The 16,814-nt window shown below is 33.6% G+C and overlaps 1 protein-coding gene across 1 annotated transcript; it reads left to right on the top strand.

Annotated features, from left to right (window-relative positions):
• Positions 1 to 11,763: 11,763 nt before the first annotated feature.
• On the top strand, positions 11,764 to 15,716 carry LOC109163393 (isoprene synthase, chloroplastic-like). Its single transcript, XM_019312134.1, has 8 exons — positions 11,764 to 11,986; positions 12,286 to 12,550; positions 13,375 to 13,574; positions 13,935 to 14,110; positions 14,261 to 14,479; positions 14,596 to 14,734; positions 14,828 to 15,076; positions 15,332 to 15,716. Exons 1-8 carry the CDS (start codon positions 11,792 to 11,794, stop codon positions 15,641 to 15,643), a joined length of 1,755 nt encoding a protein of 584 aa, XP_019167679.1. The 5' UTR covers positions 11,764 to 11,791; the 3' UTR covers positions 15,644 to 15,716.
• Positions 15,717 to 16,814: the final 1,098 nt, after the last annotated feature.

Genomic DNA, 16,814 nt, shown 5'->3' with positions numbered 1-16,814 from the left:
CCAATTGCAATCCAATTACATGAATTGAAGCTTCTAATATCTAATCTAAGCCTAGAAAGATAAACCCTAGCCTAAGGAGCTCTAAAAACTCAGAGAATGAAAATGTAAAAAGTGAAAAAGAAGTTAGGAGATCAATTCCAGCGCAACCCTTTTGTTTTCGCGATTCTGCCTTTTGTTTTCGCGATTCTGCCTTGGCCCGCGTATGTGTGCACGTACGCACGTAAGTACGTTGCCCAGTTCCTCTCCAACGCGCATTGGTCCTTCGCGTGGAACTTTCTGGTTCCGTCCAACACATGGCCAATGCGCATTGGACACTCGTGGTTGGCCTTTGGGTGCCTTTCTCCTTTGCACTAGTCCGTGGTTCGCCCCGGTTTGATCCATACGCCTTCGATTGTGCAGTTGTGCTCAAAACCTTTAAAACCACTAAAGTAAATATGATTTTGGGCATTTGCAACACATTAGCATAATTGTAGAATTTACAACATAAATCATTCACAATTGACCTTAATTACACACAATACAACCCCTAAATAGATGTGTCTTTGGCACTTATCAAACATATACTACGAATAAATGTCCTCCGTATTATATTAAAACATGCAATATAAAACTTAACATGAATTTTGGTCAAAAGACTAACTAAATACAGAGCATTCAAAGTTGAGCATCAAAGATTACAAGTAAATAATCTTGAAAAGCATTTTCTTGCATTAAAAAAAAAAAACAAATTTAGTTTTTTTTTTTAAATCATTTAATTAACCTTCTTTTGATTATTTAGAACAAGACTTAATATTGCATTTATGCCTTTGCATTATTGGAAATGAATTAGGTCATTATGATATTAATAGTTTTTGTCTGTATTTCTATAATGGTACAATTGTACATTATAATTTACAAAAATTGTACTTTTTTTTATCAGACAAAACTGTTCTTACATCATTGTCAGATTTGATGCAAACGAGGTCCCAAGTGAAAGATGGGGTGAAATCCGAGCCGTTGATCTAATCTAGATCAATGGCTCAAATTAAGAAAAATTATTTTAAAAAACGCCCTATCGATCTTCCCATCTCTTAAGCTTTAGAATATGAACAAACATGTGAATTTTATATTTCTCTCAGATATTCGATCTAAAGTTGTTTGTTCTTGAGAAGTTTGAGGAAGTGCTACAAATTTATGATAAGATGAAATTGGTTGATTGTAAACCTGATACACTTTTCTATAATGCCCTGATTCATACATTAGGCCGGGCTCACCAACTAAAAGAGGTTGAATATGTATTCAAAGTTGGAATGTAGGTAAATGGCGTCAAAACAAACACTTCAAGATATAAAACTACGCACCTTAAAGTTATTAAACCACGCACCTTAAGATATAAAACAACACACCTTAAGAAGGAAAAACAACGCACCTTAAGAAGGAAAAACAACGTACCTTAAGAAGGAAAACCACGCACCTAAAGCGTTAGGCCGACGCACCTTAAGTTTCAACAACTGACGCACCTTAAGCACACAGACCACACACCTTAATAAGAAGGAAAATCACGCACCTATAGCTTTAGACCGACGCACCTTAAGTTTCAACAACTGACGCACCGTAAGCACACAACACAGAAATCACGCACCTTAAAAAGGAAAACCACACACCTTTAAGTTTGACCTAATATAAATGCAAAAAGACCAAATTGCCACCGCGTTATTTTAATCACCATATTTTTTTAGTCCTTATTAATCCTGAACGTTGATCTTGACAAGATCAATGACTCTTATCTCACTCCACGTTCGCACCTGAGCACACCATCCACATTTGATCCGTATTATATATATATATATATATATATATATAGGGCCGGATTTTAGGCCGTGCAAGCTGGGCTACCGCACAGGGCCCCCAATTTTAGAGGGGCCCCAAATTTTAGAGGTCCAATATTTAATTTTTACCTAGCTACTTTAGAAATAAAAATTAAAAGTTTTCAATTAAACTTTAAAGGCTCCATAAAGAAATGGCATGACTGTGTATTTATTGTATTTTAATTTGGAGGTCAAATGTTCAAAATTTGCATGTATTGGTTTTGAAATTTGTGATTTTGGTAGGGCCACATTTATTTACCGGAACAGGGCCACAAAAACTTAAAATACGGCCCTGTATATATATATATATATCAATTCGTACACTTAATGAGTCACAATTTGACAATAGGTTTGCCTCAAGATGAATAAATGGTCACGCAATGAAAGTTTGCAAATGGTCTGTCTTTTCTTGTCTGGTTTGTCCCTGTTATGACCACAACGCCAAATGTGTGTACTAAAATATTTTCGAGAGGTACTATGTAGCATGCCAAAAATAATATAAATATGTATGTATGTACATCGATTCCTACACTTAATGAGTCATGCACAATTTTACTCTAGGTTTGCCTCAAGATGAATAAATGGTCACGCAATGAAAGGTTACGTTGCAAATGGTCCGTCTTTTCTTGTCTGGTCTGTTCGTCCTATGAACACAACGACAAATGGGTGTACTAAATATTTTCGAGAGGTACTATGTATCATGCCAGCTGCGAGTATAGCCAATTATCTATCAAAATCGCCGAAATCATTAATTACGAATTACTAGATATCTTTTGTTAAAGATAACTTCTGCTTCACAAAGATTAGGGCAACCACATTTATAGTCTTTTCTTGATTTTTGCAAGTAAAAAAATTCATGAAATAATTTTAAAACAAAATGGGATGCATGATTTTTGTTGGGTTTTTCCTCCTGCAATTTTAATTTTTTTGTGGGCCCTATTTATTAAGGATAAAGAGGGAAAGACTTTGCCCAAAATGCCCATGGGCAGCAATTGCTACTCCAAACAGGCACATGCATTGCACACGCCAACTAGACGCGTGAATTAATTTTATGAAAAAACCTGAGGTCGCTCTTACTCAACAAAGGAAATTACTATTTACAGTTTAAAATTCTACTCTGATTCAAGTTTTATTTTCATTTTCAAATTTTTGATGTAGACATTTGTTTTAGAACTCACATGATAAAAATAGTTTATCCACATCAAAAAGTAAATGTGATAGAGTAGAATTTGAAAGTACATGTAATAAAACTTAAGGATCTTTTAGCTATGACACTAGAAAATGAACGAATGAATTTAATCATATTTATGTCTTTATAAGGGTCCTATCAAAATATAAAATATACATAGAAAATTCGCAAACTCTAAATTCTTTATCTTACCAGAGTTGACATTATTAAAATCTAATTAACAATATTCCTAACGCATTTTGAGACAATGTTTTGAGTGGATCCACTTCAGATTTAGGTCGAATAAAAGGTAATTTGGATTTTTCTAAGTGGGAGGTTTAGTTTTATATATTATGTAATCAAAAAGGATAATAATGAATAATAAATTGATTTTCAAAGTATATCTATTGAGTTAGAACAAATGAAGTTTTAAAAAAATTTTAAGTAGTCTTTGTCCCATATTGAAAAAATACAAAATTTGCCTAGGTAAGAGCTTTTCTCGTATGCAGTAGGGGTAGGGGGAGCAAATCAAAATAAAAAATAAGTTCATGTTATAAATATTATACTTATTATGGACATTATTATATAGTATTGTAACGTTTGTAACGGTTATGTAATTATCTCTCATTATTGCTTCCGTTAATTACCTTGTATGTATATATACTCCATACTTGTTGTATTGAGTAAAGATAATGAATAAGAAATGATCCTCCTTTCTGCACGGCCTGGTTGGACTTCGGAGGAGAAAATTAAGCTTTGGCTTGTAAGTTCTCGATTATAGATATTTGATCTAAAAGGATCTATAGACCCTAAGTCAATCCCTGAAGGATACTTGGTGTATGCGAGTCTCATTGTCAACTATGATGGTCATATTGTACATAAAAAAAAATTATAAAAGTGTTTTGAGTGCTTTTTCTTATAAGAAACCAAAAATTTAGTTTTTTTTTTTTTTTTTTTTTTTTTTTTTTTGTGGGAATATACTCTCTGAGTTTTTAAATCTTCCCTATTTGACAATGTTTTTGGCCATTATTGGGCTACTTTCTAATAAGGTCTGGAAGACCTCAAATGAGATTGATCTTTAAGGTGACTAATGACTCATGAATGAAGTTTGCACCTTCTATTTCTAATGCTATGCTATTCTCCAAAAGTCAAAATTGACTCACATCATGATTGTTTGCCTGAAGCAAACAAATTGTGAATAATTTTTTTTTATACATAGTAATCACTGCCTGAAAATTCTGAACGGCGCAGCTTGAAAATTAAATTCGTGAAAAATACCTGTTGAACTTCTTTTGGCCTGAAATTTTTCCCGGAGAACCTAAACTTGTGTTATTTGATATCTATAAAAAAATTTGTTGAACATATGCTCCAGTTATCCCAGAAAATTCTGTAAAGTTTTGGCATTATGTTGCCAGTTAATTTTCTGTCTGGCGCAGTTTTGGGAAAACTTTCGCGAAAAATACTTCTAGACCTTGGATTGGCATGAAATTTTTTATGTACGCTCTAGACTTGCTGAAATGCATATACGAATAATTTTGTGTCAAAATGAGTTACTGTTTTCCCCCAGAAAATCCTGCAATCCAGGTCAAAATTCTGAAATTTTCTGTCAGTTTCAGTTTAGCTTGTATATCTTGCTATTTTGTGATGTTTTCATGCTTGTATGAAACTCTGAGATAAAATGAGAGCTTGCTTGGAAAAGTGCTATTTTTGACTCCTCAAAATAGGAATGAATGGATCCGGCAGCGAACATGTGCTCGTTATCCTTTGGCGAACGGTACTTCTCTCATTTTATTTTCTAATTTATAAATTGATAGAATATCTCTTGTCATGCCATGCCTTGTGTGTACCAAACATGATACTTTTTATTTAATGGATGTGCATGACTCAATTGAGATTTTGGTGTGCAAGACATAAGGGACAATTATATCACATTAGGCTCATATAAGAGAATTTGTTATTTCTCTTGTTGGCAATTAATTATTTGCTATAGGTCATAGCTATTGTGATTTATCACACAACTTATAAGTGAGACAATAACATGAATTCTCAATACGATTTTCATTGTTAGGTTGCACCTGTCGTTGCTAAACCTTAGTTTAATCTTGTGATATCAATTAGATTATATGAGTTTGAATATTGTGATATCTAGTGTGAATATTGACTATAGTTTTGCCCGGAAGGTGAATTCATAGCACTAGTGTGAGTCTCATTGTATTCAAGGCTAATCATTTTGTACTCCAGTAGTAGTACATAACAAAACTATATATACTAAGTTTTGAGTGTCATTGCATTTTGAAAGATACATCTAAAACTTAATTAGTTTATGTGGGAATATACTATAAGTTCTTAGCTTTCTCTATTTGACAATGTGACTTGTAATTGGACTGTTCTCCTAATAAAGGTCTAGAAGACCTCATAAGAGGATTATATAATCTTTGGATGACTAATGGCTCATGACTTATGACTCTTGGAAGAAGTCTTAACTTCCTATCTTTAGTGCTATGCTATTCTACCAAAAATAGTTTATAATATTGTCGCGATGTGATTACATGATATAATTATTATTTTACATGAAATTTACTTGAAAGTTTAGAAGTGAATCACATCATGTTAGTTGATAATGGACTTATTTATTATCTCAGTCAATATTGATGGTATAAGCATCAATGAAATATCTAAAGAGCTTGATGATATCAATGTCTAAAGACGAAGATTTTGAAACAAAAGCTTGAGAAAGCTAAGTATTATATATCTCGACTTGAAGATCGAGTTTTTCCTTGAAAATTTTTTATACACCAGTAAGCCAATATATAATGGGCTACTTGGGTACTGGCTATTATTTTTGTATTCCCATAATGCCAAGTTCCAAAACTGGTTGTACTATATTTACTCACATTGTCCTATAAAGTGACAATAAAGATTGTGTTGCATAAATGATAAAAAGATATATAATCAAATCCTTTTGACAAGACATTATAATGTCAATATTATACCCATGTGAGCTCCAGAAGAGTCACGAGATTATTATAGAGCATATTCATTCCATTTACAATTGTACATATTTATTTACAATATTCCTCTATACATTTTGGAAATTTAATGTATGGACTTTGTTGGTCCCGGTAGGGTCGAAATGAGAGTCTAGAGGGGGGTGAATAGACAATATTCGATTTTTCAAATCAACTCCTCTCGGAGTGATGCACGTCGGAATAACTTGTTTGTTTTAATTTGAACTTTGCACAGTTTTGTTATGGAGATTTATCGTTGGGTCTGTATGAAATGCAATACACGAAAGATAATCAACCGAAAGTAAAGAGAGATAGAGAGAAAGATTTTTATAGTGGTTTGGCTGTTAACAAAGCCTACTCCACTCTTCTTTCACAACTTGTGAAAGGGTTTGCACTATCACTCCTAGTACAAACTACTTCAAGCTAGCTTCCTTGATCACTAAGCCGGACAGCTACTTGGTAGGTTTTTCAACTCCTCAAGTTTACTCCGCCTCTATCAACTTCTTCCTTAGAGTTGAGTTTTGGAAAGATAATGTTGTGTTTCTCCAACAGGTTGAAGTCTTGTCTTGTTGACTAGATGAATCTTCACGTGAGAAAAGATGTAAGACTTCTTCGAGTTTGTGAAGTGTAGATGTAGGATGAGCTTCTTTTGAAAACTTCACAGATGTCCCATGCTGATTATGAAAAGCTTATGAGTGAGCTTGTTTAAAGAGCTTTTCTTAGGATAAAATTTGTTGAACAATCAACACCTTCTTCAATGGTGAAGAGAGGTAAATAGGTGAGGAGAAATTCATCCGTTGGAGGGAGATGGAATTTCAAACCTATAACCAGCGGGTAATGACCAGTGGGCATGGAGCATTTAATTTGGTTGTACTATGTAGCCATTGTTGATAGAAAGCACCATGGCTTTTTATCCTTTTCACTGACAAGATGGTACCAATCATTTAATGCTCCTTGGTTTTTGTGAATATCATTTCTAGGACACCTTTTGCCTAGATGATTGCCCAGCTGAGAGACATAGACAACATTCTTCTTACTTCACTTAATAAAAGTTGTCTTTACAAATCTGACTTAGACTTGTTGTTTTGGAAAGGTTACTTCGAAAGATTGACCTTATCTTTCGACCTTTCTTTAGAAGAATGACCTTTCTTGTCATTCGATGATTGTCCGAGAGTCAGACCCTTCCATCTTTCGGTTTGAGTTGGTCTCTCGTTCTTCTCTTTGTCTTCATGTCTTCAAGTAGACTTATCATGCTAGTCTCAACTGAGATTCGTGTACTACTTAGTGCGAATCATACGTTGAGTCACAACATCTTTCATTTAAAGCGAAAGTTCCAAAACAAAATGAAAATAGGGGTCTACAATCCTAGCAAGTTTGGTATCATCAAAATCTAATTACACTTGTTCCTAACAGACTTAAAGATTGTTATTTTGAGGGGGAGTATCATTTTACATGAATCAATCCTGAAGATTGGGTCTTGACGACTAATGATTGTACTCTTTTCCTTAGCTGAGCTTTTTTTCCACTGGGTTTTCTTACCTTAAGGTTTTTAATGAGGCAACTAATCTAAAACAAGAATACACATACATTATGCACTCTTTTCCTCAATTAGGTTTTTTCCACGTGGTTTTCCTAATGGGGTTTTTAACGAGGCATGGGTATAATATAGTAATGTAAATGGGGAAAAGTTGCAAAATAATTGCTTAAGTAGACAAATCCAAAAATCCTGAAGATTATGTACATTGTGTCCTGAAGGCTTATGGTTGTACTCTTTTTCCCTTAACTAAGTTTTTCTCACATGGTTTTCTTAAGTTAAGGTTTTTAATGAGACAATCAGTACAATATATGTTTTTTCATATATCATGTGCTCTTTTCTTCAACTAGGTTTTTCCCACGTGGTTTTCCTAGTGAAGTTTTTAATGAGGCATGAATATATTTAAATGTACTATCTATTGTACTCTTTTCTTGTATAGGTTTTTTCCACAGGGTTTTCCTAGCAAGTTTTTATCAAAGCAAGATTGTGGTCAAATAATGTCCAAGGAGGAGTGTTATAAATATTATACTTATTATAGACATTATTATATAGCATTGTAACGTTTATAACGGTTATGTAATTATCTCTCATTATTGCTTCCGTTAATTACCTTGTATGTATATATATATATACTCCATACTTATTATATAGAGTAAAAATGATGAATAAGAAATGATCCTCCTTTCTCAATTCTCTGTTATGATATTACCTTTTAACAGTTCCGAAGATTTAAAATTGTCCAGGCCTGGAAAATGTGTTTTACATACATTGGGTTAATCGTGATTTATTTAATCTTTTTCTGAGAAATTTTATGTTTATTTTAATTAAAAATTCCTACATTTTATGAGTCAATTTCAATTCACTATTGGTCAGCCTCAAGATGAATAAATACAATGAAATGTCATAAATGATCTGCATGTCTAGCTTATCTTGTCTCTGATCTATTCCTCCAAGGAGCACAACACCAAATGCGTGAAATAAGTTGTTTTCTCGAGGGGTACTACATACCAACCAGATAGGAACCTTATACCTATCGTACTAGGGTATAGCTAGGATATATATAATATATATATATATATATATATATATATATATATATATATATATATATATATATATATATATATATGTGTGTGTGTGTGTGTGTGTATTCAAATGAGGACAAGTATATTATAGAGGACTGTGAAGACAGATGTTGTGTGTGCCATTAACCTGTATGTCGTGTGCATAGCCGAATGTAGTCGTGTGCCACAGTTTGTATGTCGCGTGCACATGTTTGTTAATTAATAGAGTCTGGGTTCGAAACCTGATGTTTACATGTATACTATTGTGCCATTGTATATTAAATTATGTGTTTGGTATTAATTTGTTGTGTGCCCAATATTTGTCCGCAAAGTCCTCTTTATATTGTTGTCCTCATGTGAATTCAACCCTATATATATATATATAAGTATATATATATATATATATATATATATATATATATATATATATATATATATATATATATATATATATATATATATATAGAGTGGATCAGGTGCAAATATATAACTTCTCGTACGATTGTGCTGTTAACACAAAAAGATGCACCATAAGCATTAAAATGGCAGCGCACCTTAGATACACAAGCCACTCACCTTAAGCACACAAACAAAGCACCTTAAGAACACAAACCACGCACCGAAAGTTTTGAAATGGTGCACCTTAAGTACACAAATCACACACCTTAAGCACACAAACAAAGCACCTTAAGAACACAAACCACGCACCTAAAGTTTTGAAATAGCGCACCTTGAGTACACAAATCACACACCTTAAGCACACAAACAAAGAACCTTAAAAATACAAATCACGCACCTAAAGTTTCTAAAATGACGCACCTTAAGTTTGACCAAGATGCAAAAAGACCAAATTGTACTGTCACCGCATTTCTTTAATCATTATTGATCATGGACGCTGATACAATTAGCAAAGTGATTTTTCTCTCTCACACACACACACAAACACACACACACATATATATTTCATGCAGTGATTATTAAGGTTAAGTTGTTGCATTGCATGAATGTTTTTTCTTTTCATTCTTTATGAATATTATTAGGACTAGTATAGGACTCTATGTATTTGAGTCACATTATGACTCCATATCCTAGTCTCCCTATGGTTCACTCTTGTATATATTCTCACAGTCTTTACAGTTGTAATGACATGAATCTAATACAGTTCATACAGTGTTCATCTGGTATCAGCTAGCTAGGGTTTTCTCTTATTCCCATGACTGACGGATCTGTTAATTCCTTAGAACCGACCGTCTCTGATGCTGTCGTTACTTCCTACGTTTCTATGACTGTTAATTCACTTTCTACTGCCCATCACTTTGTCAGTATTAAGCTCACCCATAAGAATTTTCTGTTTTGGAGGACACAAGTGGTGTCCTTTTTTCAAAGACACGGACTCATGGGGTTTGTTGATGGATCAGATCTGTGCCTATCGGCTTTCTTGCCTGTGGCCGCCGATATAGCACCACAACCGAACCCAGCTCATGCCGTATGGTTTCGGCATGATAAGCCCTTAATGTCTATGTTAATTTCCTCGCTCTCAGAGGAAGTCATGCACCTCGCCGTTGGACGTCGGACGTCGCGGGAGGTTTGGGAGTCCATAGAACAATCGCTGTCCTCCTCATCTCGTGCCAGGTCGTTGAATCTTCTTGGTCAGCTTCAATCTCTTCGGCAAGGCGATTCCTCCATCGCTGATTATATTGGTCGTGTACGTGTTATTGTGGAGGATCTTGCGTTGGCCGGTCGACCGATAGGCTTGGACGAAATGAACCTCTATGTTTTTCGAGGTTTGCGGCCAGAGTATCAAAACCTCACTGCATCACTCTCGGTTCGTGGGCAACCCGTCACCCTTACGGAGTTAGCCGATTTCCTCGGCGCACAAGAGTTCATCCACAACTCCGATGGGACCTCCCCTGTCGCCTTCACTGCCCAGCGAAGAGGGGAGTCCCGTCGCTCAGGCCGTGGCGGAAATTGAGGCGGTCAGCGTGGTGGCGGCGGACGGCAGCAAGGTGGCCTGGACACGGTGGCAACAGTACCCTTGTATCATACTGCAGCAACCTAACACTCCAACAACATCTATAATCTCTCTAGCATATAAGATATACACAACAAAAATATACTAGTCACGATTTTGCACACATGGGCAACCACAAATGTCATTTTCCATTTCATTATCTTCAGGAGGATAGTGCACAAGTCGACACGCGACTTGCAAGTTGCAACGTTTTAGCTTACTCAATTCGACGTACTACAATTAGTTTACTAAATACGATGTACATTTTTAATATCTTTAAAGTATATTATTTGTGTATTAAATATACATTATTTGATAATATAGTACACATAGCTGTCTGGATCATGGTCCATACAATAATAATTGAATGTGACAAATTATTACAGTGTTGTGTGGACCATAACAAAAAATAAATTATTAATATACTAAAAGTATATTATTCCTGTACTGAATATACATTATACAAAATAATATACTTTCAATACTCAAATAATTTAGTTTCCATAAATAAAATATACATTTTTAATATACTAAAAATACACTATTTGTGTACTGAATATATATTATTTGATAGTATAATTTACACAATTGTATGACCCAACGTCCATACAATAATGATTGCTTCAACGTAGTACATGTGTGTGTATTTTAGAAGTGCCCATTTAAAATGTGGCGCATAAATGGCACTCTCACTATCACACTCACCCAACAACTTTTTTATTCCATCATTATTGCATGGATCATGGTCCACACAATTGTGTGGACCATAAATAAAAAGTACTTTTTTAATATACTAAGCCACTAAGGGTACATTATTTATGTACATAAAGTAACTTTTAAAAGTATATTTTTAATATATTAAGGGTACATTATTTTATATAATGTACTTTCAATAGAAAAATAATAGACCTTTAATACAAAAATAATATACCCTTAACATATTAAAAATGATCCTGATATTCATGGTCCACACAATTGTATGGACCATGGTCCATGAAATAATTTGTCCTTATCACTGGCATTATTATCGGACGATGGGTTCGAATGAAAAGATTCCTCTTTTCATAGCTTGGCTATAAAAGAGTGCTAAAATGTGTGATTTTTAAATTCAATCGTAGTCCGACTTTCAATTCCCTTGCTAGCTACCCCAAGACTAATAATGTCTCTTCATCTTTTCTCTCTATCCCTCTTCTCTTCTAAGCTTTACACTCCCAAGAATGTTCCAACAAAATGCCCAAGATTATGCTATTCCACCCTAAGATCTCAAATTTCTCAAGTTGAAAGACCATCCCCAAATTACAAGCCCACCATATGGACTCATGATTTCATCATGTCCTTGAAAGTCAATAATGTGGTATGTAATTTGACATTTCCACTTCTTATACCCAGAAGGAAATGTTACAATGCAGCCGGCATAGTACCATTTTCTATTATATGTACGTGTGTGTTTATATATTATAACTAGAGACGCTTAAAGTGAGCACTTTTCGTGTCTGCGATATACGCGTCTGTAGCCGTACAAACGCCTAATTTTCCTTACTACAGACACAAATGGCATTTTCTGTACTAGTGACTAGACAGTTATGCGCCTATATATGTGTATTAGAGTAAATTTTATGTGATGTTTGAAGTAATGACTGAAAATGCATGTAGGATGAAGAATTGCAAGAAAGGGCAGAGAAGATGGAGGAGGAAGTGAAGAGAGTGATGGATGAAGTGTTGATTCGGCCATGGCAAGTGCTTGAACTGATAGATGAGGTGCAGAGGTTAGGGCTTGGCCATCGTTTTGATGAAGATATATTGGAAGCTCTTGAAAGAGTAGTTTCCTCTATAGGACTTGACAACATTGTTGCATCACCTCAGAAATGTGGTCTTATTTTCAAGCTTTTCAGGCAACATGGTTTTGAGGTTTCTCAAGGTATATTCTTAATTTATTGCGTTTTTTTATTTGTTAATTATGCAAATTACAAATATAAAAGTGACATTTTTTAATAAATAATTCGTGCTGACCCAATATCTTAATACAATTGAGCATTCAAATATATAGATTAAAAATTAAAAAACGCATGCATATTTTGGCCATGTTTTGATAACATAGTTAGCTTATTAGTTAATTTTGACTTATTTGGACCACTATTAGCTGTTTGAGTTGGTTAAACATTCAATATAAGTATTTAATTAATTAACTTTTTGTAATTGTTTATTGTTTCAAAATGTTAAAATTCAAAAAGCTACCTAAAGTAGCTTTTTCAATAAACTTTTTGAGAAAATCATTTTGTATGTAATCAGATATCTGCTAATAACTAATTTGCCAAACATCTTTCTACCATCAACTAATCTAATCAACTAATTAAACCCACTAATTCAATCAGCTAACAACTATTTATCAAACACCCCTTTGTATTTTTTTTTATAGCTCCCCTTTCTTATACTTATATAATACTCCGTAGTAATGAAAAAATATTGAACAGTAATTATGTCACAAATAGACTCTACAAATACGTTTTATATTGAACAATAATTATGTCACAAATTGAGAAGCAAAAAAAAAAAAAAAATTGAAATGCATAGTGAAAGACAATAATAAATAATGAATAAAAAATGTGATGAAATTAAAACAACTAAACAAGCATACCCCATCTAATTATGGCATGCACTTTATACAGAATACTGATTGAAATGTATACACTTTTGCTGTCCCCACTAGCTGACGTGTTTTCATGCATGTGCAAAACATGGCAGATATCTTTAGCCATCTCATGGATGAAAATGGTGAATTCATTCCCACCATACAAAATGATACTAAGGGGATTTTGAGTTTATATGAAGCCTCGTTTCTCACCTTCGACGGAGAAAACATTCTTCAAATTGCTAAGCCTTTTTTGATAAAATGCCTCAAGAATATTCTCATGGCAAAGGAAGACTGCAGCCTTTCTCAAGAGGTAATTAATAATGTAATTTAATTAGTATATATAAAAAAAAAAAAGTTAATCTTGTGGGGGAACAACCCTAACCTAGTTGGATGAACAATTGGCTTCGTAAATACAATGTTCGATCAAGTTCGATTCTCGTATGAGTAGTATATTAGCCATTTTGGTTTGAGTTGTCTATTGACATTCCATCAGCTATGGGCAACCTAAGCTGATGTCATTATAGTCCTTTATCGATAAGCGTCACACGGTGGATTTCATCCAGACCAATTGACAAGGATAAGACAGACTTGACTAAATATAATAAATAAGGTTAAAAAAACTTTTGGTGAAATAGTTTGAAATTAACAAATGCAAATCTTTAATTAACAGGTAAATCATGCCCTTGAACTACCACAACACTATAGACCTCCAAGGTTGGAAGCCAGGTGGTATATTGAGGCATGTAGGAAAACAAGGGGTTATAATGACTTTTTACTCGAGCTTGCTACGTTGGATTTCAACATGGTACAATCTCTTTATCAAACAGAACTCCAAGAAGTGTCAAGGTACATATATTAATTTTGTCTATCACATTAAAAAAAAAAAAAAAAAAAAAAAAAAAAAAAAAAACCTCCATCACTTGTACTATGTACTATATATATGTTACTTATTGATCATATAAATTAATTTAATTGCAACATTACATTAACTGTTAGGTGGTGGACAAACATAGGATTAGCAGGCAAATTAAGCTTTGTGAGAGATAGATTAGTGGAGTGTTACGTGTGGGCAGCTGGAGTTACACCCCAACCTCAACTCAGCAAAGCTCGCATAGGCCTAACAAAGGTTTCTGCATTAATAACAACAATTGATGATATCTATGATGTTTATGGATCTCCAGATGAGCTCCAACTATTTACAAATGCTGTTAAAAAGTAAGATTAAGCCATCTTTATTTCTTTCAATCTTTTCCTTGCATCTCTCTTTGAGATGTTTAATTAATTCATTCAAATCATTTCTAAATTATTTCATCTAATTAATTAAATTGCAGGTGGGATCTTGATGGGGTGAAAGATCTTCCAGATTACATGAAAATATGTTTTCTTGCTCTCTACAACACAGTAAATGAGTTCGGATATGATAACGTTAAAGACCAAGGAGTAAATTCAATACCCATACTTGCAAAAAAGGTAAATTTAATTACATAATCAAATTACTATGAATTGCGTTAATTTGATTATATATGACGTTAAACTGTATGTTTTTTGTTTTTATTTATTTAGTGGGCAGATATGTGTGAAGCATTCTTGGTGGAGGCAACATGGAATAGCAAAAAGGTTACACCATCTCTTAAGGTTTATCTTGAGAACGCTTGGGTTTCTGTCTCGGGAAGTGTCATCCTTTCACATGCTTACTTCTTGGTCACTCAAAATATCACCAATGAAGCATTAGATGCCTTGCAGAAAAACAATGATCTTCTAAGATGGTCATCCATGATTTTCCGCTTATGCAATGATCTAGGAACCTCTAAGGTAATATTTGTTCTATACTTTCTCTATTTGTTGCAGTCCAACGAGTCAATACCCCATCACTGAGGTTCGTTCCTGTGACGTTCTCTCAAGAAGTGTCATAGATGTGTCATTTGAACACAAGATGTTTGGACTCTATTGTATTAGTTATTCTGGTTTGCTTAGTAATAGCTAAATTATTCATAATCCTAAAAATACCCTTGTGTGTGTATTGGTGAAATGATGTTGTATTGGTGTTTTTTAAATTTTTTTGAACAGGCGGAGTTGGAGCGGGGTGAAACTGCGAATTCAATATTATGTCACATGCAAGAAAGTGGACACTTAGAGGATGATTCACGTGACTATATACGGGATTTACTTGATGAAGCAGAGAAGAATCTAAATAAAAACAATGCATCTGATAATATTTCTCGATTTGGAAAACCATTTATTGAAGCGGCAATTAATCTTGCTCGAATTTCTCAATGCACTTACCAGCACGGAGATGGGCATGGAGCTCCGGATACCAGATCAAAAAATCGAGTCTTATCCTTGATTATTCTACCATTGCCCTTGCATGGGCAACAATAAAGACATTTCTTTAGCCAAAAGATGGGCCCACATGTATATATACCGAGATTTGGAAAATATTATGTTAATTCTCATTTGCAATTTCAATCTTTTAATTTGCTCCCGCTTTTAAATACTTGATATAGGTATTTTTCTTTCGACCCAAATGATTAAAAAAAAAAAAATCAATTCATGCTTGGCGCATCATTGAGTAAAAATGATGGAGTAGAATTTGAGAATACATAAAAAGTCATCGAGATCAAGTCCTTTGTATAAAAGTGCAAATAATGCATCTTTATGCTAATACATATACAGTTTTATTGAAGTAAAATATGTATATTTTAGAAATATTGTACTTTTATGTTTTAAAATGTGTAATTTTATGTAAATATACTTTTATATAATAAAATGTGCACTTTTAATCTTTTAGTTATGAAAAGTTGTCATCACTTGAGTTTTTAATCGCATGATCTAAATAATAAATGCTATTTTTTTAAAAAAATCTAGTATCCATTCTCATGAATTTCAATTGTAATTATTATTTTTGACATAAGTAATGTTAAATGATGGCTAAAAAATTTTGACCGTGAGGTAATTATTTAATTATGATAAACTTATCTCAACTGGTCATAAAGGTGAAGTTTAGAAAGAATTATGATAAACTTATTTAACTACAACGAAATTGAAATTATTGAATAAATCAGTAATGACGCGTTTGGTACACTATAATTTGGTTGTAAAGGAATTGAAATTCAATGAACATGGTGAATTACATTGTTTGGTTGGAGGGAATTGTAATTCCGCCGAATTACAATTCCCTCCTTCGTTGAATTGCAATTCATAGGGTACCCCATGAATTGCAATTCAGTGGATGTGAGTAAGAAAATATATATAAAATGACACTACTACCCTTGGTTATTATTACTATTATTATTATATAAGGGTATTTTAATTTTTATACCACTTCTTTCCAACCAAACACCTTGTAAATGATTTAACATTGTAGCGCTCCCTGCATTTAACAACCTCTCAATTTATTTTGAATTAATTGATGAATTGATTTGACTTGGTAACACTATATGTTTACGTATATATGGATGTCCAGACACATTTGAATAATTGATTAGTCCACTGACGAAGACACTGCCCCTATTGATATTTGTCTAAATAGAGGATATTTCAATTTTGGTCA

Source organism: Ipomoea nil, unplaced genomic scaffold, assembly GCF_001879475.1.
Source record: "Ipomoea nil cultivar Tokyo-kokei standard unplaced genomic scaffold, Asagao_1.1 scaffold3025, whole genome shotgun sequence".
Lineage (NCBI taxonomy): Eukaryota > Viridiplantae > Streptophyta > Magnoliopsida > Solanales > Convolvulaceae > Ipomoea > Ipomoea nil.
This window is presented reverse-complemented; position numbering and strand designations above follow the sequence as displayed.